This window comes from Poecile atricapillus, chromosome 5 (assembly GCF_030490865.1).
Source record: "Poecile atricapillus isolate bPoeAtr1 chromosome 5, bPoeAtr1.hap1, whole genome shotgun sequence".
Taxonomy (NCBI): Eukaryota; Metazoa; Chordata; class Aves; order Passeriformes; family Paridae; genus Poecile; species Poecile atricapillus.
The window spans coordinates 31,784,468-31,809,096 of record NC_081253.1 but is presented as its reverse complement, the minus strand read 5'-3'; the positions used below and the strand labels follow the sequence as shown (position 1 = coordinate 31,809,096).

General features: G+C 40.7%; 1 protein-coding gene across 1 annotated transcript in view; it reads left to right on the top strand.

Moving 5' to 3' along the window:
• Positions 1 to 3,650: 3,650 nt before the first annotated feature.
• The window catches only part of FAM171B (family with sequence similarity 171 member B), a 37,593-nt gene continuing 16,614 nt past the window's right edge, over positions 3,651 to 24,629 (top strand). The window contains exon 1 of the mRNA XM_058840305.1: positions 3,651 to 3,883. Coding sequence (XP_058696288.1) covers positions 3,721 to 3,883 — 163 coding nt within the window. The 5' untranslated portion in view covers positions 3,651 to 3,720. The remainder of the gene's footprint in view (positions 3,884 to 24,629) is intronic.

Here is a 24,629-nt window from a genome sequence, read left to right as displayed (position 1 = left end):
TAATTTTATCTCAGTGTTGTATTTCTTCTGATTACCAGTCATACTCACCTGTGTGAGACAGAATTTGTTTATCTAAGGACAGTAGTAATAAAGGAGATGGAAAAGATGTAAAACTGATATTTAATGGTTTAATTAACAACTAATTTAATTTAATATGGTTTAATTAACAACTTCCACTGATCTCATAGTAGCTGCACCTGATGTGTATAAGAAACACGACAGCAGCAGTCAAAACATGGCTTTTAACGTTTGTTCAATACACCCTGCAGCAAACACAGGCCTAGTTCCTGTCAAATAAGATACCTGCAGTTAGATAGCAGCACAGTGATCACTGCATCTGCCTGGCAGCTCCAAATTAATATATTATTATTGAGAAAATAGCTGTCTCATTATAGGAACAAGGCAACAGAGAGGTTTTTCAAATTCCCATCTTACAGTGTAGCCACCTCAAATAAAATGATGGCCCATGTAATTGGCATTTACACAACTCCATTGGAGCTATGCTGCTGTACCTAAATGATATTTATTGTGTGCTTCCATCATTAGTTAGTTTGTAAATGAATTGCTAATACATTAATACTTTATTGCATACTAGTACATTAATATTTTTAAATCATCAATTCAGGCATTCTCAAGAACATGGTGAACAATTGGATATACTTTGACAAATATTTACAGGAGCTTCTCATCAATATATTGTCTGATAAACATAAAGAATTAGGGTTAGTGCTGGCAGCTGCCCATCTTCTCACAAGGTATTTCACAATCAATCTGTTCTACTGCATCTCCCTGATAAACCTGCTGGAAGTTTGGTGCTGTATTATTACCCATCTTGACAAACATACAGGACATGCTAAGGCTAAGTTTACAGTAGACAGAAGTACAACACAGACCTTACAAATGTGAGCAGCAGAAGAATTTTGACAGTAAAATATCCCATGGCTAGTGTTTGTAATTTCACATGCAGACCAGGCCTGTGTCATACTGGTTTTGAGAGTTCTGCAGAGTCTGTGTAGACTGACATTTCTGTGTCATTTCTGCACACATTTTCAGCCCTGGCAGAACAGCAGATGCCATTTTCAGTGATTGGTGACAGTGGTCGTAATTTGCTTACAGTTTGAAGAGTGTGTAGCAACCTTTAAAGACTGCAGGAGTAACTGCTGGACACAATTCCTCAAGAAAGTACTCAGGTAGTTGAAATAAATTACTACAAACCTTCATTTCTTCAAAGAAAATTTGTTTAAGAAGACAATCCTCATTGTGATAATATTTCTGCTGAAATGAATGTTATTGTGTACTCTAATTTTTCCTAGTAATTTTTCTAAATGTAGTACAGACAATTAATTTCCACATCTTATTCCCCTTTTGGAGCCATTTTCCAGAAAGCTTTTATCACACATTTAACAGATTTTTTCCCCCCAGAACTTTATAAATAAATAATTGTGCATATTCATATCATCAACATTAATTTAAAATGTTCCAGCTTGCCAAGCTGGTTCAACTATTCCTCTCCAAATAGTTTATATCCTGTTAAAAGCTCATGTCTGCAAACATTTGGAAATGAATTTGTGATCTGCCCTTTCTCAATGCCACACCCTCAGTCACCAGACAAATTCCTGAACAAAGGAAGCTCACAGCAGCAGCAACTTTTCTGTAGGCCTCTTTCTTCCACCTGGGACCACACACGGTTGCAAGGAATCCAAAATTAATTCAGCTCTGAGAGTGGCTGTGCAGGAACAGCCACTTTTCCTGCACAGTGCCCATAAAAAAGGTTGAAATAAGAAGCTGGGTGAGAGTATGTCAATTAAGCAAATGGGCACTGAGCATGTCTGCTACACTAAAAAGAGAATTCTTTTCTTTATGAGCTCCTGGAGGAATTTCACATCAAATAAATGATTGTTTTAATTGTACGGTTTTTGTGGTCCTTTGCTTTCTTTCAAGAGAAGTCCTGTCAAATGAAATCAGGTGCTGATGAAGGAAAAAGAGATGGACAACAAAGAATAGTATTGAGAAGTACCTGCTGAGGAGGATGTGCATTTCCCACTGCAGCATTACCCTGAAAGCAGTGACTTCCAAAATGGTGCCAATGAACTAACAGCAACTGCAATAAAAGCAAATTGCATTTTCTATGTTAATCCCAAATCTATTTCAAGTCATTGCTAATGGCAGTGAATTAATTACATTGTACTGTATAGAATGAGATGGAGGCATAAGGAAAAGTATATTAGATTATACTCTGAAAATATGCAGAGTAACCTGTAAGTTCTTCCTTTCAGTATGGGAAAATTTATACCCTCCTATAGTTTGTGACTATTCCTCTGTTTCTCTTTCATTTTCTGCAATCTGAAAACTACAGGATTTGGCCTAGTATATGCCTAAAATAAACCTTATATTTGACTGATCTTTGTTTTGTTAAAAGGCAATTCAAGTAATTTTACATTTTCCAAAGAAGTTTCTATTCACTATTTCAAGATTCACTGAAAATTTAGTATTAGTCGTTCTGTAAGTGCTTCCAGTGAATGGGATGTTGGCCTCACTGCAATCATGGCATGGGCACGCTCATCCCCACCAGTGTGAGATCCCTGTGGGCTGATCCCAATGTGTGTTCAGCTCTCAGGCACCGCGGGCTGCCTGCTCCGGGTCAGTTTGATTTGTCTGGATGTGCTGTCTTTCTGGGTTTTTTTTCCAGGCTTATCTGCTGGATCTTTTTCTATTACCCTCCCATGGGCTGTGTCGATAGTCCCAGCTCCCTCAGCCCCTCCACATCTGGCGTGTGCTCCAGTCACTGTGACAGTCTTTAAAACCACATTGGTATCTCCTAAAGCCTTGATCCTACACACCGGCATCTCTCTGCCTTATGTACATGTTTACTCCTATTAGCAGTTCCTGATAGCCAACATTACACTGATCAACAACACAGACAATAACAATTTTTAGCTCTCCTGAACATATTTTTTAGAATTAAGGATGCACATAAGTAAAATGGGAATGGGTTCGTGAGGCCAGAGAAGGGCAACAGAGCGGAGGGCAAGGAGCTGGAGCACAAGTGTGACGAGGAGCAGCTGAGGGAGCTGGGCGTGTTTATTTTGGAGCAAAGACGGCCCAGGGGAGACCTTATCGCTCTCTACAGGTCCCTGAAAGGAAGGAGCAGCCAGATGGGGCTCAGGCTCTGCTCCCGAGCAATCCGTGACCGGACAAGAGGACACAGCTTTAAGCTGTGCCAGGGGAGGTTGAGGTTGGCTATTAGGCAGAGTTTCCCCACAGAAAGGGTGATTATCACTGGAAAGGGCTGCCCGGGGCGGCGGTGGAGTCACCGTCCCTGCAGGTGTTCAAGGAAAGCCTGGAGGTGGCACTCAGTGCCACGGTTCGATTGACACGGCGCTGCTGGGCCACAGGGCGGACTCGGTGACCTGGAAGGCCTTTGCCAGCGCGGTGGATTCGGCGGTTCTGTGAACGCGTGGTTCACCGATTCCGTGGCTATGGCCAGAGCCCGGGCGCTGCCGGTAACAAGCGCGGGGACAGCCGGGCACGGCCGCCTCAGAGGGACGATGCTCTCCCGGCCCCGGCGGAGGCGGCCCCGCTCCGCCCCGGCCCGGCCCCGCCCCGGCACGTCTGTGGGCGGGCGGGCGCTGCCGCCGCAGAGCCGCCGCTGGGGCCGCGGGTGCGGAGCGCTGCGCCGGCCTCCCGCAATATGCCTCCGCTGCCCTCGGGCTGCTCGCCATGCCGGGCACCTGCGGGCGCCTCTCCGCGCCGCTCCCGGGGCTGGCGGCCGCGCTGCTGGTGATGCTGATGATGGGGCGGCCGCCTCCCGCCGCCGCCACCCGCCCGCAGCAGCAGCAGCAGCGAGCGGCGCTGCCCGGGGCCGCCCCCGCCGCGGCATCAGGTACCGACCCCTCCCCTGCATCCACCTTCCTTCCTTCCTTCCCTCCGGGATCCGTGTCCCCGGGCCCCGCTTACCCGGGGAACCCCGGCGTTTGCGGGGGGGGGGGGTGGTCCTGGATCCCAAAATGAGCGGCTGGGGTTTGGCTGGAGCGGGATCCATGCTCGGAGCCTGCGGGTGTGAGTGCAGCCGGCGTGTGGCCCGGAGCGCCCCGGGGAGCCAGCGAAGCCTGGCCTTGGTCAGCGCGGCTCCAGAGATCCCTGTGGGATGGCAGGAACCGCCGCAGGGAGATAGCCGAGCGTCCCGCAATATAAATATATATATATATATGTATGTATGTATCACAGACGTGTATTTATTTCTGTGTTTATTTGTATCACTTTAAAAATAAACCAGCCGATACGTGTGCGAGCATCTTGAGCCTGTCAAATGAGTGATGGGGCTGCTGAGCTCGTTAGTTTTTGCATCCCCTCTGCAGATGCTTATCCAACAGCACGAAAATAATGTGCTTATTTCAGCTTCAGGCCTTAGTTCTGCAGTCAGATATTTGAGGGTACCCCTGTGCAGAACCAGAGCAGAGGATGAGGTGTCTGTACTGTCAACTGGTCTAAAAAATACGTGTATAGTCTGAAGTGTAGTGACTCAAATGAGGGTAAACCCAGTATTTTTCTTGACATACTGCCTTTCTCCAAAGAATTTCAAGATGGTTTCAAACATTAAGACCTTTTAACACCAAGGCTTCATTTCGGCATACCGCTGGAGCATATGTTTCATTTTTAGCATATAGGCATGCTTCTGTTTCCAGTTGACTTCAGGAAGGTATAATATGTGCTTAGTTTTAGGCAGATGGTTAATATTTTCCTGAATTGAAGCCAATTTACAAAGCTGCCAAAGCATAATTAGGAAATATAAGCAAATACATGAAATTGCAGTATTTGCTTGCAACTTCTTTAAGATATAGGACAAGTAACTAGATTTGATAGAAAATTAACAGAGTCTTAAATTTTTCTTTGTACACTCTTAAAATGCCTTGATTTCCTCTTCAGGTCTTTTCTTTTTGTGGGTTTTGGTTTGTGTTTTTTATTATTTTCCACACATTAAAACTGTAGTATTTTGAAGAAAGGCATTTGATGAACATCTTGGTCCTTGGTTATTTTACATTTTCACTGATGATTTTTCATTAGTTTGCTTCTTATCATACTTTTAGTAGAATTTACCGTTAATCACCAGCAAACACCACTTAAAAGGCATTGGCAGCATTTCTGACTTGGGCAGTGAACATTTTGCTCATTAAAAATTGAGTGGTAAAAAAAAAAAAAAGGACAGTTTTTCTAATTCAATGATCCTCTTTGGTTTCAGGTATTGATTTCTTTTCAAGAAGCTCTGTTACCTTATCTCCTTCAGTCCTTATCTCCTTCTGGCCAAGGTCTTTGTTGGTATCTAACATTTTGATGCCCGTTCTCTTGGCTTGCTGTTGTTGTTGCAGACCCATGTGCCCAGCTCTTGCTGCTTGCTTTTATTTGCTCATTTGGCATCATAGGTTCTGAGGTATGAGTCCAGAAAGTGTCTTCTAGTCCACAGCTTTCATGATCACTCTGAATTTATGAATGTTAAAAATTGTCATTTGAGTTGGTTGTCAGCATTTGTTTATGTTAGATATATATAAAAAACTATATATGTAATTACACATATATGTATAAAACTATACATATAACTATATATTACATAACTCCATAAATATAGTTAAAGATTCATTTCACTTGTTAGCTGGATTTCTAAATTATCTTGATTTTTATAAAAACTGAAAAAAGCCAATGGTAGACTTTGAAGAAAATAAACTAATTACTGCTCTGAAACTTTTGTTATTCTGAAGAAGCTGCTAAGCACCTTTGGGATTTTTTTGTGTGGTATTTCAGTACAGCATGTAAGTAATTTTTGCTTTATTGACATTTTTGGCATTTTTTTAGAAGGAGACCGTGAGTCCAGATGCATCTGTAATGGATACTAATGTCTTTTTTATGTTAAATTGTTATTTGATGGTTTACAGCTGACAGGTAGGCAGGACAAATGGCTGTTGCATCTCCAGCAGAAGACTGGCAGCAGAGCAATCCCTCAGGACAAGGCTCTGTAGAGGCCACTCCTGCAGCTGCAGGTCCTGCCAGGCTTCTGCAAGCGAGGAGGAGCGAGGCTGGATGTGGATTTGTGCAGGGTGTTTGTGTCCCCGCTGCAGCAAAGGTGGCTTCTCCTGCCTGGCTCGGGCGGGTGCGGAGCCGGGCTGGAGTTCACAGCTTGCTGTCACTTGACGTTTGTTCCCGTATCGATGGCCCTGTTCTGTCGAAGCTCATTATAGCGTTTTACAGATCAATTCCCTCCCGGATTAACTGACTCCTGCCACTGTAAGTGTTGTGCTGTCTGAGGAGGGGTGCTGAACTCAGCGCAGCTGGCTGGAGTGCCTGGGGTGCACACTCCATGCTGACATGGGAATACAGCAGTGAGAAGGTAGAGGCACATCATGACTGAGAAGGGGTTTTTGTTCAGCTCTTTCTTTTCCCCTAAAAACAACAGCAGACTTACCACTGCCAAGAGAAGTAAGTAAATTCTATAACAAGGCAGAGAACACATTCAAGAGGGACCCAGTTCATGAGTTATTCTGACTCATCTCATCTCACAGCTACAGGCATTCTTCCAAATTAAAGAAGAAAACAAAAAAAATTGGAGAGCAAGATAGACAGGCCTCTCTGGTTAGGGTGGTGATTGCTGGAGTGGAGAACCTGCCTTGGTTCTTCCTTATTCATAGGGATTTTTTGCATTTTCTATGTGACAGTTTGGGAGTCTGTGCTCTGATGTGCGGAGCAGAGAAGCTGCTGGGAGCTTCAGATATTCATCATTGAGGTCAGCAGGCTTGAGCACAGAATTCAGTGAATTATAGTCCTGGCTCTGATCCAGACAAATCTGGTTTTGTTTTCCATGTTCCCTTTTCTTTATCTTTATTGAGGTGCATTCTTTATAGGAGCTGAGAGTTATGTTCTTTCATGTTCATGATACTTGGGATATCCTGATGTGGGGCATTATTATTCTCTTTAGAATGCAGATATTGTGCTATAAATAGAGCAGAGACCACTAATTGAATAAGTGATAGTTATCTGTATCAGCTCTGTGGCAGGTCTGACATGTACTGAATGAACAACATGCTCCAGCAGAAAAAGCAGCTGTGTCAGTGGAAACTGTCACTTTACACAGGGTGATATACAGCATCTTCATGTTGGCATTTTTTCACCATGTTGAAGCATTAAATTAGACTTGAACAATGTTTTAAAATAGGTGTTTTTTCAAATGTGGCTAGTCCCTGTACCTTTTGTAATCCCAGCATGAACAAGAAAAACCTTGCCCTGTTATTTGTTACAGACCATGCCCAATCTGCTTCTCATTCCAGAATTCCGAGAAAAAGGAGTTTCTTTTGGTTTGATGTATTTTTGTTGTTTGGTTGTTTTGTTGGTTTTTTTTTAGGCAGACAGCTTTGCATGTGATGGGGAGATTAGCTTGGTTCTGTAGAGTGAAATTCAAAAGCTGTAGCCGCTAACAGTGGTGCTGAACAAAGGAGAGGGGGGATTTGGAATTGCTGTGTGTATTTATTTGTTAATACACAAACCCCTGTTTGTTGAGACAGATGAGATAAATATGTGATTGTTGACAAACCCAGAAGAAAATTAGAAATTTACTTTTTTACTTGCTGGAGACAAATTCACTGCCTGGATGCTGCCTGTGGAATTTGATTGTGAGCCCGTTTCTCAGCACTGTCTGAATGATGTGATGATGAGTGGCTGCCTAACGTGAAGCTGTGTTGTAGACAAGTCATTTCTGGTTCAGAGAATGAGCCAGAAATGGTTCAGAATTTTCTAAACTCTTTTGTATGTTGTCTTGGTCTTCCTGATCATTCCAGAAAGAGGAAACTTTTTCATGCTTCCTTTTTATCTGAGATACCAAAAGAGAAATACTTCTCCAAAACAACATATGTGATTTACTGCTTTTTTAATCGTGGTGTTCCATGTTTCTTGCTGTAGAATATTTTTCCTAATGACTTGTGCTTTGGTGCATAGTTGATACTTGCGTATTTAATGTAGCATTTGGTTCTGATATCTTGTTACATTTGCCCGGGTCTAAATTTGAGCAATAATACATAATAATGCACTTAAAAACCCCCATGGTGTAGTGTGACTGGCTTATTTGTCACTTGATGGAACAATCTTTATGGTTTACTGTCTCCAAAGTCACTGGATTGGGGATTAGTAGGGCAGCAATAATCCAGTTTTGTTTTAGAGCTTTTGTTGCAGTCAGATACCACAAGAAAATGAGTGAGGAATTAAAAGCTGTGTGGGAGATTCTTTAGCATTCCAGTAAGGAAGGAAATTCAGTCATTTTCATGGCTCAGCGATTATGTAGGATACAGTTCCTGCTCAAGAAGCCAGGGCTGTCTGAGTGGAGACTTCTGATCAGAGCTGGCATTATTTGTTTTCTAAAAGCAGCAACACAACCCTCTTATCCTGTAGGTACTGGAAGATAACTAGTGTCAGGGAAAAGGTTTATTTTCAAGTTAGAAATGTTACATGCACATCCCAGCCAAATGGTTTAGTGCAAGCAAGCTAACCCAACCTGTAGAAATAAGCTCAGAAAATGGCCTTTGATTTGCTGTTTATTTTTCTCAGGATTCCCAGCCTCTGGTATTTATAATAATGGCTTCTCAGCTAGGTGAGAAAGAATGCAAGACTTAGACATGTCCTGATTTGTTGGAGATCATGTTCTTAAGTAATGCAGCAAAATATCAGCAAGGGCATTAGGACACTGGGAAAGGATAAAGTATCTGCAGTTTGAAATGGGAATGAATAAGGAAAAAGAAATATTCATAGATGCACATGCTTCAGGATATAGGTCACTCAGTTGCTAATACAAGCAAAAGAGGAGTTTGGGGCTTTTCATGGTAAAGCACACATGAAAAAAAATATCTACTAGTTTTGTTTTGCTTTTTTTTTTCCCCAGGAAGAGAATCTGCATAAACACAGGGGTACTGAGGAGTTCTGAAGAGTAAGACATCTCTTCTGAGCTGAAAGCTTGCTTTCATTGAGGCCTGTAATACATTATACAGCATCATGCTCTATACTTCAAAAAGCTTGACTTCAGGAAACTTGCCTTGATAGTGGCTTTCATTCTAAAGAATTGAGAGAGACAATGTGTTTTAGCATTCATAGAATCGGGGCCCATGGTTACATGGTCAGCAGTGGCAGGAAACAGGGGATTAGTGATGGCAGGATGATGCCACCTATTGCATGGTGGCAGTTTTTGCAGTTCTTATTTGTTTTGCTAAAGTTTGCTTCTTGTCAATCTGTTGGCAGAAAGTACACCATCAAAGGCCAATTGCTATGTAAAAACATTCACAGAATTACTGTCAGGCTGGGGAAAAGGCAGGTTGAGAATTTGGAATGCAGCTGCTATCTGGGTCACTGGGGATCTGTAGCATGCTTTCTCTGTGAACTAGCTCAGTAGATGAAGTCTTTGAAGACACAGGCAAAGATCTGAGAGGAAAATTTATTCAAAACAAACTTAATTCTTGTTGTGTCAAACTTAGCAAAACAGCACAGGTTACTTTGTTATCTTCAAAGTTGTATATTTTTACATCACTGTATCCTTCTGTAATGAATGGGGGCTTGAGGCACAATGTGACAGTGCAAATGTGCCCTCTTTATTGCTCCTGGTATTGTTTCATTCCTAATTCATAGGTTTTGCTTCTGGGGTGCTGTAGGAGCTCCCAGGTTCTGTGATCAACCATTTCCCTTGAACCATCAGAGTCAGTTTACTCTCAAATTACTCAAGTTAGCTGCTCTCAAATAACTCTTCTGTGTTCAGTAGGTTGAAACCACCAGGCAGTTTCACCTGTCTCATCCTGGCTTGCCAGGGGTGTTCCAGCCCAGCTCCTGCATGCTCCTAAAGTCTCACCTTCCACACACGGCTGCAAGAAGTCATATTCAGCAAAGCAGCTCTGGTGCATTTCTTGCCTTGCTTCTCTGGCACTAGTTGTAGCAGAAGACATGAGGTTTGAGAACACTTTTCCTGCTAGCACATGTGTGGGGGGAGGATGTGACTGGGCACAGCTTCACAACCATCAGCAGGGAAGTGTATTTGCTGAGAGAACCTGTGCTAGGGAATTTGGGGTTAGAAAGTTGAAGAGAATGAATTCATCTTGCAGAGGGCCCTAAGCCTGGGGTTTAGTAGGGCAGATTTCACTCAAGATGTACTCAGTTGGAATAGGAATTCCAGATCCATTCAGCAGAGCTGGGTTCCTGGGAAAGGGCAGTGCTTGCAAGCTCTGAGGCTGCAGCACAGAGCACATGCTGGTACAGCCCCACCACATCCCCATTTCACATCTGCACCAGAGAGTCTGTACAGAGGGTAACATCTGGGAACTTTCCTGCCCTGTCATTTGAGGGGACTTAGGTCAGGAAGGGATGGTTCTTATATCTTCCATATGAGAGAGCACACATGGGCTGTAGTGTGAGCAGGTTCTCTCTCTAGGTCAGCATCAAGGACAGTCCTGTGTGTGGAGGACCCTCCAAAGCACCACTTACCTTATTCTCAGCCAGAGTGCAGGGCTTATGTGTGGCACCAGCAGTTCTGTCCAGTAAAGAATCATGTGCTGTGAACTTCACAAGCAGCTGTCAGTTGTTTGTAGAGGATGTGAAGAAAGTCACCCCTCAGTTGGACCAGCTGCCATAACTTTCTCTCAATGCCCCTGTGTGGCCTCTGGCTGTAAGCACATTGTACATTCCTGTAATCACCACAGTGACAGCTCTGCAGCTCATGGCACTTGTATGGCATCACCCTGGTGAAGTGTGGCCTTGTCTGATGTAGCTCCTGGAAGCCATGTGTGTGCCCTGCTGGGGTGGACAGGCCTGGGAGTGATGTTCTTGCCTGTGTGTGCATAAGCCCCCTAAGTCTCACCAGGGGCAGGCATGAACCTGTATTCTTTCCCCTCAATTTCTTGTCCTTCTTTCTCCTCCCTGATTATGCTTCACCACATGGACTTGAAGAGGGTCTCTGCTGTCTGAAAGAGGTCAGATTTCAGGGCACAATTGTCACAATGTGCAAATGAAGCAGTTGCAGGAGATGGGTTACTGGGCTAGTTCCTCCTGCTGGACTTCTACATGACCCTTTCTCCAGCATTCTGCATTTACTGTTGGTAGTGCCAGCTACAGCCTAAGAAACTGCAGTTCTAAAGGGAAGAGGCAAGAGGTGGCCTCTCATTAAGATTACATAAAATAAATTGTGGCTTGTGGTGGGTTACAGAACAAAAACCAATTTTGTCCCTCTACCTTGAGATTTTTTCCTTTTCCCATTTTGAAAAACCTGGTGGTTTTGGTGTAGGTCTTACCTGAACCACTGGCAGCTATACAAGTTAAGCTGCATGACAGCTGTGGTGGGGAATGTTGGGGGGATTCATGTATGTTGAACACGATGCAGTGCTTGTTGCTATGAGGGTGAGGCATGTATTGAGCCATGTGCAGTAGGAAGTTATGAAGCAGAAGAATAGAGAGAATCTCTCAGAGCCACTTCAGCATGTCCCCAGCAGACTGTGGTTGAAAGCCATTCTTGATGTGACCACTGCACCCCAGAAGTTCTCTCAGGTCTGTGGAGTATTGATCAATTGATGAGGGCTCCAGCCTGTGCCTCTGAGTGTTGATTTGGGTGCTTTTACTAAACACAGTGTGGTTATAGGCAGATCAGCTGGAGCACTGATTCATTATGATGCAGCTTATTTTGGAGGAAAGAGCTGAATTTAGGTGGGTTTTGTTTGGGTGTTTTTGTTTGTTTGTTTCAGTGTGGTCCTTAAGAGTTCATCTGCCTCTTTTGAAATGCTTTCTTCTATTTCACATACTTTTATTTTCTTTATTTCTCATTAATCTTTTACCTGTATTTAATGTTAGAACTTTCCCACTGGAGTGTGCATGTAGCTTTCAGGGTTTGTGTTGTAGGTTATTTTAGTTTCAGGTCTGAGCAACCCTTTTATTACTCCAACTGATCTGAAGTTCAGAATCATTGGTATTGTTTTCATTTACTGCAAGAGTTATCAAGTAAGGCCATGCAAGATATACTTTATCTTTTCACTATATTTTCATTATGAAGCATGGATTTTGCATCAGATTATTATATGATGGTGTACTCCAGGTAAAACTGTCAGACAGTTTTGCTAAATGTATTAAAATTAGCAGCTGAAATAAACCAATCAAGTGAAAATGGTAATTGTTGGTTTCATTTTCTGTGATTTGAGAGTAACTGAGGATCTGGAACTGGGTGGGTGTTTAGGCTGGAGGGGCCATCAGGGGCATTCTTAAAGCAGGGTTGGCACTGAACTTATGCCTGGGAGCTCTTTCCTGTCAGGCCATGAAAGGCTTCAGGGTTGGGGAACCTCTCTGGACAACCAATTCCCATGATTGTTTATCCTCAGGGAGAAAAGCAAATCCCTCATGTCCAGTCAGATCCTTCCCTGCAGTTGGTGACTGCTGCCCTTCATTACCCTGCCATGCATCCCAACAGAGCTCTTGGCCCTTTATCCCTGGTTAATGCCTGGGAAGGCTGGTGTTTAGGGCTCCCAAAGCCTTTCCTTTACAAGGTTAAACAAGGCTCACGTCTTTCATGTGCTTTCCCCTAATACATGCAAACTGGGACAAAGTGGAGTTACATCCACTGCTGCAGATTTGGGGCTGTTTCATAAATATGATGCATACAGTTGGCTCAGTCTGCTGAAATAGATACTGGTGTGTAGCATGGTTATGAAACTTGGCAAAACACCAGATCTATTTATTATTAATGACTCTACATGAGCAAGGCTCCCAAATGAAACTGATTAGAACATTCTCATGGAAGTTATTTTCTGCTAGGTAGCACATCTGGTTGATAATTTCTATGTGCTAACCGGAGTTATACTGGAGAGAAGGTCAATGATGTCAAGATATTTGAAAATATTGGCCATTATGATGGGATGAAGAAGGACATGCTTGCTCTCTCTACCTATTATAGACTCTAATGGAATTTTAAAAACCGTTTTCATGTAATTGTGGAAAATATTTTTCCTCTGTTTTGAAGCATTTCATTAAGTGACTGAACAGGAGAAATGAGTAATTTTATGTTGGGTAAATGCAGGGTTTTGGTACATTGTGTGTTTTGAACAATAAAAACTGTTAATGACATGAATTATAGCTTGTGATAAATATCACAGGAGCTTATTCCATTGTTTCTGGGAGCAAAGGAGAAAACTTACTCTCACTGGGCTGCAGTAGAGAGCTTCTTTGGATTACAGACCACTGACGTTGAGAAAATCCTCTAATTAAATTCAGCGGAAGCGAGACTCAGCAAAACATTTGTGAGATCCTGCATAGTTTGGCTGAAGCCTTGGGCAAAAGAACCTGTCATGGCTGCTTGCCTTTTAATTAGTTGTGAGGTTCCTTCTCCCCTTCTTGTGTTTTAGTTGGGTGTTTTTTCTTAAGCACAGTAGAGAAAACCCATCCCTTGACAAGTCTGTCTGCTGGATTCTTCAGTGTTCCATGGAACAGATTGTCCCAGAAATACTTAAGTGGATTTGTTTCCCCCCAGTCCAGCTGGCACAATCTCAGAGGTGCTGAATGAATCTTGAGTATTTGGGGGGGAAAAGAAAGTGTTCACTGCCCCCATTCTTAGCCTTGGTGTCAATAAAACCATTTCCATCATCCTAGAAAGGTTTCCATGGTGCCAAGTTCTTTTCCCATTGCTCCCTACAGGACTTGGGCCACCTGCTGACAAGGGAGGGCTTGTGTATGTGCTGGAGACAGCACAGCCAGGGGCTTCAGCTGGCATCATCATCATCTAGTGATGAGCTGTAGGCAGGCAGCAATGATTCCGAGCAGTGGTGCCTGAGCCATTAATACATCCAGCACTGACATTTACCTGGATGCCATCCATGGACACAGAGCATTCTGTTACTGTGCTGCAGTCCTGACTCCATTGTTGTGCTTTAGCCCATGAGCTGATTTGACAGAACATTTTTTTTTTTAAACTCTGAGGAATAAGATTTACTTAAAATGGGTAGGAATCTGCAATCATTTTTCTAATACTTGATGTTGTATTCTTTGGGTTTTTTTTGTGATTTTTGATCATTCACTTTATGAAACTCAACTTTAATGAAAATTTCTATATGAAAGAGACTGTAGCTTGTTGGGTGCTCTTGCTTTGTTGCTGCAACATGGATTTCCTAACACTTGCAATAAAAAATTCCCATTTCACATGTACCGAGCTACCCTTAGGAAACATTGTCCTGCAAACTTTAAATTATATTTTCTCCATATATGCCTTTATACACCAGCCTTCTTCCAAAGGATTAGAGGATCTTTTCCTGCAGGTGAAAGACAGACATTGCTGCAGCATTACAAATATCTTTTTTGAAGGAGTAGTATGAGATTTTACAGCTTTAGGGGAAGAAGAGTATTTTCAGACAAGAGTAGTGACCAGGTTGTTATTGAAAAATATCTCTGAATGCAACAGTGGTTATCCTTTGCAATTAGTAAGTAACGTTCAGTGATGTTTGAATTTCTGGTATGTGGGGTGTATTATGCCACAGACTCTGTGGATGAATATCTGTCTTAGGGATTCACAGCGTTAAATGTTATGTTTAAACAGGTGCTACTTTGTTTTCCTGTGGATTTTTTTTTCCCTCTTTCTGTCTAATTAAGGGTATGTTTAAAGTTGCACAGGTTTTTTTCAGCTAATTCCACACACAAGCCACCACTAGGAATTCCACAAGGCAAATCCTTGTGGCCCATTAGGATAAAAAAAAAAAAAAATATATATATATATATATATGATTCATGTTGCAAGGTACATGATTACTGGAATATTCTTTCTGTCCAAGTATACTGACTATTAGAGGGTAGGTTTGACAAATCATTAGAAATTCTCTACAAGAAATGGTTGCATTTTGTCAAGATGCTGCTGCTGAATGATTTTTTTTTTTGCTGTTTAAATGCTGAAGGTTTAATTGTAAAGTTCATAAGTGAGAAATCCATGTTGTTGGCTTATCCTCTCATATGCACTTGCCCATTTTTGTTGAAGGGTGTATAATATATTGTGGTGTTTACATATAAAGCCCATATTTAAAATAGAGTATTACAAAGATTTTATAATACTTCCCTTTGTACTTTTCCCCCCATATTCTGTAACAAAGCATAAATTTTTAGTATTTTCATTCCCTCAACTCTGATGCAAGGTAAAATGGTACTGGCAGTGGTTTAAAAAAAAATGAGAGAGCAGCATTACAGGTTTAGTATTAGCCAGTGAGTAAACTGAAATGAAAAAAAACCAACTCTATATTGGTCTCTGAAATGCCTGGGCAAAGCTAGTTTTTTTTATTTTGTAGGTTTCAGGAGCTCTTTCTAGTATTTATTTGTTCATTTTAATGTCTCACTTGCAAATTAATCTTAATTTGAAAAGTAAGTTTTATTTAAGATTTTATTCTTGTCATATTAATAATTTATCTCACTTATCTCAAATTACAGAAGAGATATTTAAAATAAATGACTCCTAAATAAGTGAAGCTCTGCAGACTGCAGCATTTCATCTTGTCTGCTGCATGTCTCCCTTGCCCCAGGAAGGTGAATTTCTGTTCCAGTCTTCCATAGAAACCACAGCTCTGAGAACCAGGCTGGCTGATTCAACAAAATAGCAGCAAATTAAAATGCAAAGTTGCTATGGTAATTTTAATTCCCATAGGTTTATTGTGTCCTGTGAATTCTCATGCTCTGTCTCGGGTGATGACACAGTCTGATTTTAATTTGTGGAGAAGGCATCTACTGGTGAAAAAACATCTTGCAACTGCTTACCAAATGAGTACCTTGCAGCAGTACATGATACCATTTAATATTATTCCAGTGAATTTTTAAAATGTCATATATATGCCATGCAGTGTAAAAGGAAAAAAAATCCCATCTAACCTCCATGTCTGAATTTCATGGCTCTTGCTTAGGTAGCCCATAAAAATATATGAAGGGGAATTTTCCTTCTATTTTCAATAATCTTACCAGGAGCACTTCAAAGTGCCTGGGGGTGTGTTCCCACTGGATAGGAGAGTGAGTCGTTAGCAGCTTTATGGATTAGCCTGATGGCATTCTGCTGCACTTCTTACAAGCAGAGTCATTCCAGGAAGGTGTTCATTGATTATGCAGCAGTAATCATTAGGGATACAGCCTATGATCATCTGGTTTATTTTATTGATTTTGCAGGACCTTAATTTCATCAATATTTGGTTCCTGTCAACATTTGTGGAATGATTATTGTGCTTATGCAGTTTGTTTATGCATCTGGTCTGAGACCTTGGGTGGAAGTGTAACCACTTCTAATGGCAGAACACATCTGGTTGTAGAAAATGGTTATTTTTGTTTACTTATTCAAGTAAGTCATCAGATCAGTCCTCTCATATATACAGTAGATCATTAAATTGAAAAAGCTATAATTTGCCTATGCAATTGTACAGATTTTGAATACTGAGGCCATCCAGATAATAAAGTAATCCAAACCCATTAAAATAATTGCAAGCATTATAAGTTTGCATTTTTGTTCTCAGATGTGGTGGGGATTTTTTTTTGTTGTTGTTTTTTGTTTTGTTGTTGTTTTGTGGTGTTTTTTGGTTTTTTTAATGCGAACTCAAGGTAGTGCTGTGATCAGTACCTGTACAAGTGTGTCATGGAATGAGATGGATGGAAATTTAATGTCTGTTGGGAAGTACCAGGAGTGTCTAAAGTCTTCCTGATGTGTGAAAAATTACCTTACGCTTGGCAAATATCACATCAAAATGTGGCAGCTCAGGTTTGCTGGAGTTGAATATTGGACAGTCCTGATTAAATTTCATCCTGCCTTTGAGTTCCTTAAGAATTTGGAGGAACTACTAGCAAAAGTTGTGGGGAGAACAGTTTATTGGCTTGCACTGACCTAATGCCTACTGACTACTTCGGAAATGCTTTCAGGACTTAAGTGCTAATGAGGCATAAATTAATATTTTTCAACAAATATTCAAGGACAAGATTTCTAGTAAGAATGTTTTGCAGTTTTCTTTACCTCTCTCTTCAGAAAACAAATCTCCTTTTCCTCTTGCTGTCTGCTTAAGATTTGTATTTACGTACGCACACAACTCCATACAAAATAGAAACCCCTGAAATATGTTGGTATAAAAGGAAAATAATTATTCTGTTAAAGTGAAGGAAATTAATTATTCTGCTGAAATGAAACAAAATTGTTGTCAGTAAATAAATGCAATTAATAACTTTTTTGGTGAAAGCATCAGTAAAATGCAGTGTTAATTCTATGTAAAAAGTGTTACCAAGTCAATGAATACTTTTTCTGGGAAAAAAAATGGACAAGGTATGACTCACACAAACATTCTAGTTCTCTGGTGTGATAGGGTTTTTTCTTTATTTACTTTTATTTCCTATAAAAATCCCTTTAAGAAGGGAAAAAGGCTTTGTTCTTATCTGTAAAATATGTAACACTTGCTCCAGTATGTCAGTAGGCCATCAGCTTCTTCATACTGTCTGATACAGTTTTATTATAATGTGAAACTGCATTTGGGGTCTGTTCTGAACTAGATGAATAACTAGTCTTTGACCTACTAATTTACTTAGAACCTTGAAGTTTTCTCTGGATCATGCTAATTTCCCAGAGGCAAATCCCTGGCAGTTTTTCAGTCTGCTAGATTAGAAGTGTCCTTCTAAAGCTCATCCTGATGGGTTTGATTCAATGCATGTAATTTCATGTAATAAATTCACCATTCTTTTTAGTGTGAGGCTTGCAGAAAATCTCATCTTTAGAAAAGTAGTGGTCTTTCTTCATAATCAGTGATCTCACTGGCTAAAATATTACAGGGACTCTTCATCACAGAGATTACTCCAGGATGGGTGGATTCATGGGAGGAAGGAGACTGAGCAGAACTCTGCAGAGGAAAGAGGACACTATCAAAGGCAAGGGGAAATAGAAGTGGGGAAAAGGGAGTTTTCAGAACACAGTGAATGAGAGAAGGCTGATGTATTTTTGTTTGAGATGACAGCAGACTGTCACATCTCTTCCTGCATTGTTTTGTTCAGCTTTTAAGAGCAAAAATATCCAGTTGTTTCAAGAGATGCAGCCCCTCCTTGATGTGGCACTGAGGAGTCAGAATAGTGTGTGAGAGGTATTCTTAATGCTCTATTTTTAATTTTCCAATAAGGTGAGAGGAAGGGTCACCTGAATACTGTAGTGTGTGCTGAAATGATGCATGTATTGACATGAATGAGCTTCTAGTAAATAATTTCCATTTCCTCTTAACCCATGTACAGATGCCTGACAATTCTGGAACTGTGGTTAGCACATGCCTATCACAGCTATTCTGGTGAAATAAGGAAGTGTTCCTCTGTATCTGAAATAAAGCATTATTTGAAGCAAATATAAAAGAATTTGTGTGAAAAACTCTCAGAGTTAGAATATGATTGTTTGTTTTTTTTCCAACATAAGATCACTTGATGCAAGAAACGACGCTCACCTTTTAAAATTTCAAGGGTTTATTAAACCTTAACAAAATACAACAGAAGGACTCAATAAGGAAGGAGACACAGCGCCAGGAGCACATGTCCATCTCCCACCTGCTTGTCTACAAAATGTCTGCTCCCTTTTATACCACTGGGGGTTGAGCCAGGCAATCCTGGCCCCTCCCAAAGCTTGTCAGTCAACTCTTCTTCACCATTTATTGGTGGAGGCTTCTTTTTTGCAACTCGATGGAGGCTGGGTGTTACCATGCCGTGCCCCCTAGTAACAAACCTGCCCTATTCCCAAAATGCCCCATCCAAGGGCACAGGTACGAGCTCCCTCCACGTGTCCCAACTGCCAAGGCTTCCCTTGGCGACCATGGGGCTGTGGAGAGAACAGAGGACATCTAAACAACAAATCACAACACATCAATAAAACTTCTCTTAACACACACACATAATATTCATCCCTTAATTGAAAAAGCCAACCATTGTACTACCCATCTATAACACCTGAGTAGCCTGATGTGTGACAAAGCTTAGGCAGCAGTGTGCTAAATTTTTTAAAATTTCTAACCTGTTATGCTTTTTCTTGACTGTGAAGCTTGGTGGAAGCACGTAGATCTGGCTAGACTGGGTTAAACTGCCTCCTACAGTAAATATGGAACAGCCTTTCTCTGTGTATAAGGGACTGCCTGCTCCCCCCAGGAGCTACCCTTAGCTCCCTTGTAATTGAGATTTTGCAGACGCCTTCTGTGGAAATTGGTGGGAATAGGGCAGTGGGAATACTGTGGTGTCCTACTTTCCCAGACTCTGTTTTGCTGCTTTGTCCTTGGAAATTGGTAATGTGTTCTGTGTCACTGCAAAGGTGTTTGCCAAAGCTCTTCTCTGAAATATACATCCTAATTTTTGATTTTACATTAAAATATTTTAAAGGAGTGCAGAGCTACAGAACTGTACTGTATAGGTTATGTTGATTACCTGTTCACATACAAATGCAGCAAATGCTGATCAGCTCTGTGCTTCAGTTTGTTTTTTTAAAAAAAGTTTGCAGTATCTTTTATGGTATCTGTATTGTCTAAAAGCAATTTTCTGTAAATTTCTGTAGTTGAACAGTAGTGACCAGCACCCCTGACATGGAGCAGTAAAACATCAACATATTTTCTCCAAAGGGCATTTCAAAGAGTATCGTGTACTTGCTTTAAAATTAGAGCCATAATGCTGTCACTTTGCCTAAGATCAACCTAAATAAGGCAATTTTTAGCAATTGATGCAGTCTGTGTCTGTCCTTATGTACCCCTGTTCTTTACCCATCACTTTGGGGTTAATGTTGAGTCCCTGGCTGGAAAATTTAAACTCCCTGGGTGATTCTGGAGAGGGGTGGTGTAAACTTCACCTCCTGCTAAGTGCAAGAGTGAGACTGTCAGTAGTTGTCAACTTACAAGTATTTTCTTTTTGCAGCCAGGTGGAATGATTGTATTTGTTGTCCTAGCATGTGTTGTTCTTATCTAAATCTGAGGGTCTCTTTTCCTGAGGAATTGATTTTTACAACTGGTTAGGTATTTGCTGAATTTTCTCAGGCCTTTTCTGAACAGTGTGAGTTTCTTTGCTTCTCAGTTCAGTCATAAGTTGTTGAAAATGAAATATGCAGATTGTACTTACAACTAATTAATAAAGACAAAGTTAAAATTGTACAGGCCAAAACAATTATGGTGCATTTTTTATTTCAGCAAAGTTCCTGTTCCATTTCAGGAAGGAAAAATAATGTTCTGCTCTTTATTTTCTGCTACTGTTTTAAATCAGAGGAGCAGCGTATAAAACATCCTTATAAAGAATCACGTAATTAGTTTCTAAATGAGATATTCTGATACCAATTTGGAATAGATAGAATGATTTGTGTAGAGTTAAAAAGATCTTTATGCATGTATATGCCCATTTGTATTAGGGTCTATAAATTACTGCGTGGAGTATGACAGGATAAAAGAACACTAATAGCTAACAAATGAAGCCTACATTTGGCTGTAGAGGTTATTAATTAGATTTGCAGGTTATTTGATAGCTATGAGAAGCATAATTGAAAACCAGCCAGGGAGCTCACCCCAGTGCCTGACAATAACTCTCACAATACACCCATAAAATAGTTATGGGAGTTTCGGGGTCACCTATCATGTCATTTTAATGCAGTGTACGAGGCAGAAAGCTCAGTCCTGTGTCAGTGCTTTGTACCTTACTCCAGAACAAAGGTACCCACGGATGGATGGTGCCCTGTGGGGAGGGGGGCTTGGCCCTGCACTAAATCACCCCCACAGCCCTCAGGTGCTGCCACAAGTCCCCTTCATGTATGTGGATTTTTCATGAACTGAAGGCGGCTTTTCCTTTTTCAGTCTGTGCTTTTGTAGTTTGTCACTGCTATTACTGTAGTTTTGAGGAACGATTGGTGTTTGTGGGCAGGGGGATGGCTTTTGTATGACCCTTTTTTACTGAAGCCAGATGTGTGTTGGCTGTCTAGATTGTGATTCATTGATTTCCACCCCCCATGGCAATGCCCATTGCAATATTGGATGGGTAGTAAAACCCCTTATTCTTATTACACATTTTTTTCTTTACAGATCAGTGCACCTTTCCTATCCCTAATTATGTGAAGCCAAAAAACATGGTGCTCTATGAATGTAAAAGATGGAAAAAAGGGTTGTTCAGTCAGCTAAGACCAAGGAAATGGCAGAGCCCCAGTTTTCTGTGGCTGGTGAGCAGGGAGCCTGGGGTAGTCAGCTGCCATAGAACTCATATCAGTGTGTGCCTTTTCTGGCATGGGTTTAACATCTCTGGGCAGGGGTGAGAGGAGTCCCCTCTGAAGGAAGGAACTAATGAATCATTTGATTGTAGTTACTGTTTATCCCATAAGATAATTGCTTAACTGGGTAGTTGTCTGTGTGTTTTCCTCCTTCCAGGTGCAGAGCCTCTGGCTATAGGAACTTGGTGATAAATAGGGAAAGGGACTTTAAGGGCTGGGTTACAGAATCTGTTGATTTCTTCCTGGGCAGTGCCCTGTGTGTGTGTGTTTTCATCACCATATCTCAGTTAATGACACGTGTATTTTGGAATGTATTGGTGCCTGTGAGGGCTCTGGCCTTGACCATGTTAATTAAATCTCACATAAATGTTAACCAGATGACATGCTTGTTTGCAGAATTAAGAACAAATTATCTGGACCATAATTGAGTTTTTTTTGCACTGTTACATTTGTACCCAGCTTGCAATTTCAAGCAATTCTTTGGCTTAATTCTGTGATACAATTTCTGAGGTAGGATAGTGATGTGAAGCCAAATTCCAGGCATTAGATATTTTTTTCTCAAAGAAATGAGATATCATCAATTTTACTGACCAGGACATTTCTGAAGTAGCTAACTGTGGTACATTTAGTGGCAGTGTGTGTTTCCCTTTGTCTGAATAACTTCTGCATTTGAACATATATCAGAAACATTTTAATGCTGTAGGAGCTGGCATTTTCAGGGGACCTGCCAAGAGAGGAATCCTTTCCTCTGAGGCAGCACAAATCAAATTAGCAAGGACTGAATTCTTTCTTCTAATTGTAGGATTTCTGTCAAATCTGTTTAATACTGAGATGTAGCTGACCCACTTGTGTTTGGCATGTGTCAGTGACCAGAAAGAAGCACAAGGTTCATCCATTGTTTAAGTTTTCAGCTTTGGTTTTGTTAAAAAGCTAACCAACTGTTCATTATTTTCATCTGAATTGTTTTTTTTTCAGTATATTTTATTGTGATTAAAATATCCTACAGCAGTTTCCATCATAGCTGAGACTTAAAATTGTCCTCACAGGCTTGTAAATTAAGATATTTATAAAAAGAAAAAGAAAGGCGGTATTTCCTTTGCTAATTAGGTCTTTTGGATGTTACTGTGACATTATTAATAACTGAATGCCATTAAATCCGTGATAAATTTGCATATTGTGAGGGGGTTGGTTTGAGGAGGGAGCTGGTCAGGGGATGTCAAGGTTGGAAAGAAATGATCAGTACTGTAGGACCAGAACTGCATACAAAGTCTGAGCTCTGGAGCCCTGGGAATGTCCTGCTTTTAACTAGGCTGCAACAATTGCTCTGCAAAACTATTGTGAATGTGGCTGTGTGAGTGGAAAATTGTTACTGTTGGATTCTGGCTTTTTTTCACTTGGATTTTTAACATTTGCGTAGAGGCATAATGATGTGTCCTCATATCTCCTGTGCCGTTACTGTTGAGAAGCGCAAAGAATAATTTTTTTAAAAGCCTCTCCAAAACAACTGAGTGGGAGTTTAAAGTGACTTGTTGGCACAGTGTATTCTAGCTGGTATTAGCAAATCCATGTGCAGGCAGGACACAACTCCCTCTTCTCAGGAGGAGTCTTGTGTTGGCACAAAAGATGAGGCCAAAGGCGCTGAGAGCTGGGGTTGAGTCTCCTTTAATCTGTGTCTGGATATTCAGGGACATGAAGAAAATAGCACAGCTTTCTACAGTTTTGCAGTCATTTTTTGGGTTTTTTTTTTTTTTTGGCTTTTTGGAACCCAAAGGTTCTAAGAAAGTGGGGTTTAATATGGCTGTAACTGAAGGAGGTGAGAGGAAGAAATAGTTTTGCACAGAACAGCCTCTGAATTTACCAACAGCTGGAGGAGGGCTGTGGCATTTGCCCTCAATCATGTGTGTTCTTGTTAGGCTTTTTGTCAGCAGGAAATGGAAAATGCTCATTAAAAGTATGAAATGATTGAAAGAATGTGTCTTTCTGAGTACATTTTAGGTTTTAATTTTTTATGCTTTATTTCAGCTGTTAAAACTAGGCTCTTTTTCTCCTATCTTGATTCCAGCTGGTAAAATACCAGTTTATAACAGGCATTTCTGGAATTCCTTCTTACTGACATGAGCTTGAATTTTGTATCAGTGTAGTTCTTACTTTTAAATACCATTTCATGACAGACTCATGACTTCTAAATGATTACTGGATAATAATATTGTACACAGCCTGTTTCCCCTCCTCTGTAGCCTTTTAACTAATCATTGGCCAGGGGCAAATGACCTGTTTTTCAAGTTTTGGCAGCCACTGGAATGATGCTAGTATCTGTGTAAGTGGATCAATGCCTGGAGGAGCTGTTTGGAGCCTGTAATTTGCTGACATGACATAATTTTTTCCCCCCATGATTTAAAACCCCTCTAGCACAGCAATTTAAAGCGATTTTATTCTCGAAATATCTTTCATAAGGAAAAAAGAAAGCACGTGACATTTTTCCAAGATTATTGTGCATTTTCTGTTTAATTCTGTCAAATACGTTTGAGTGCCACTGGAGTTTATTTTTTATTTTTCTGAAAATATGTATCAATTTGCTCAAGGAGATGCTGATTTTTGTATAACATTGCAGAGAATCGGTCTAGCACAGCTGGTGAGTTTTTGCTCTGTGTGTGGTAAACTGTAATAAATTAGGCCAGTGTAGCTTTTCTTGTGTGCAGGTCATTTTTTGCATGAATATACAATATACTTCATGCATACAATAGATCTAAATAAATACTTATTTCAGAGAGTCCCAATTTGGAGGGCATCTCCACTACATAGTGTATTTTTTTTTTTTTTGATGGATTGCACTCAGTTCCTCAAGACCTATTCATTTAAATCAAGGTCAGTGGCAGTAATCTCTAGGTGCAATGTCAATTTCAATTACAGTGGGGATTGCATCGTGAAATTGAAGTATAATTTTGGGTAGATACATTTCAAATAACTTAACTTGACATTTGACCTAAATAGAAATGCATATTCATGAGGCATGTATTTGAAAGTATTAGGATACAAAGTAATGCAGTGATATTGAATAGTAGTATATCTATAACCAAAATACTGGAAAATTTGTTATTTAAAATATTGATCCATAGGTATTTTAATTTCTAACAACAAATTATTCTGGAAATAACATGGAATTCTGTCCCTTTTCACATACTGTGTAAAGACTCCCTAATAGTTTATTTGCCATCAGGGTGGGAAAGAAATTGAATGTGGTTCAGAGCACCTTGAGACTGTTGTTCAAGTGGATTTATTGTTTTCAACATACTTTTTAGTCACTGTAATTATGATCTCTGAGAGACACTGGGTGTTGTACAAACTATCAGCTCTTCCAATTAGAATAGAGAAATACTGTTTAGAAGTTGCA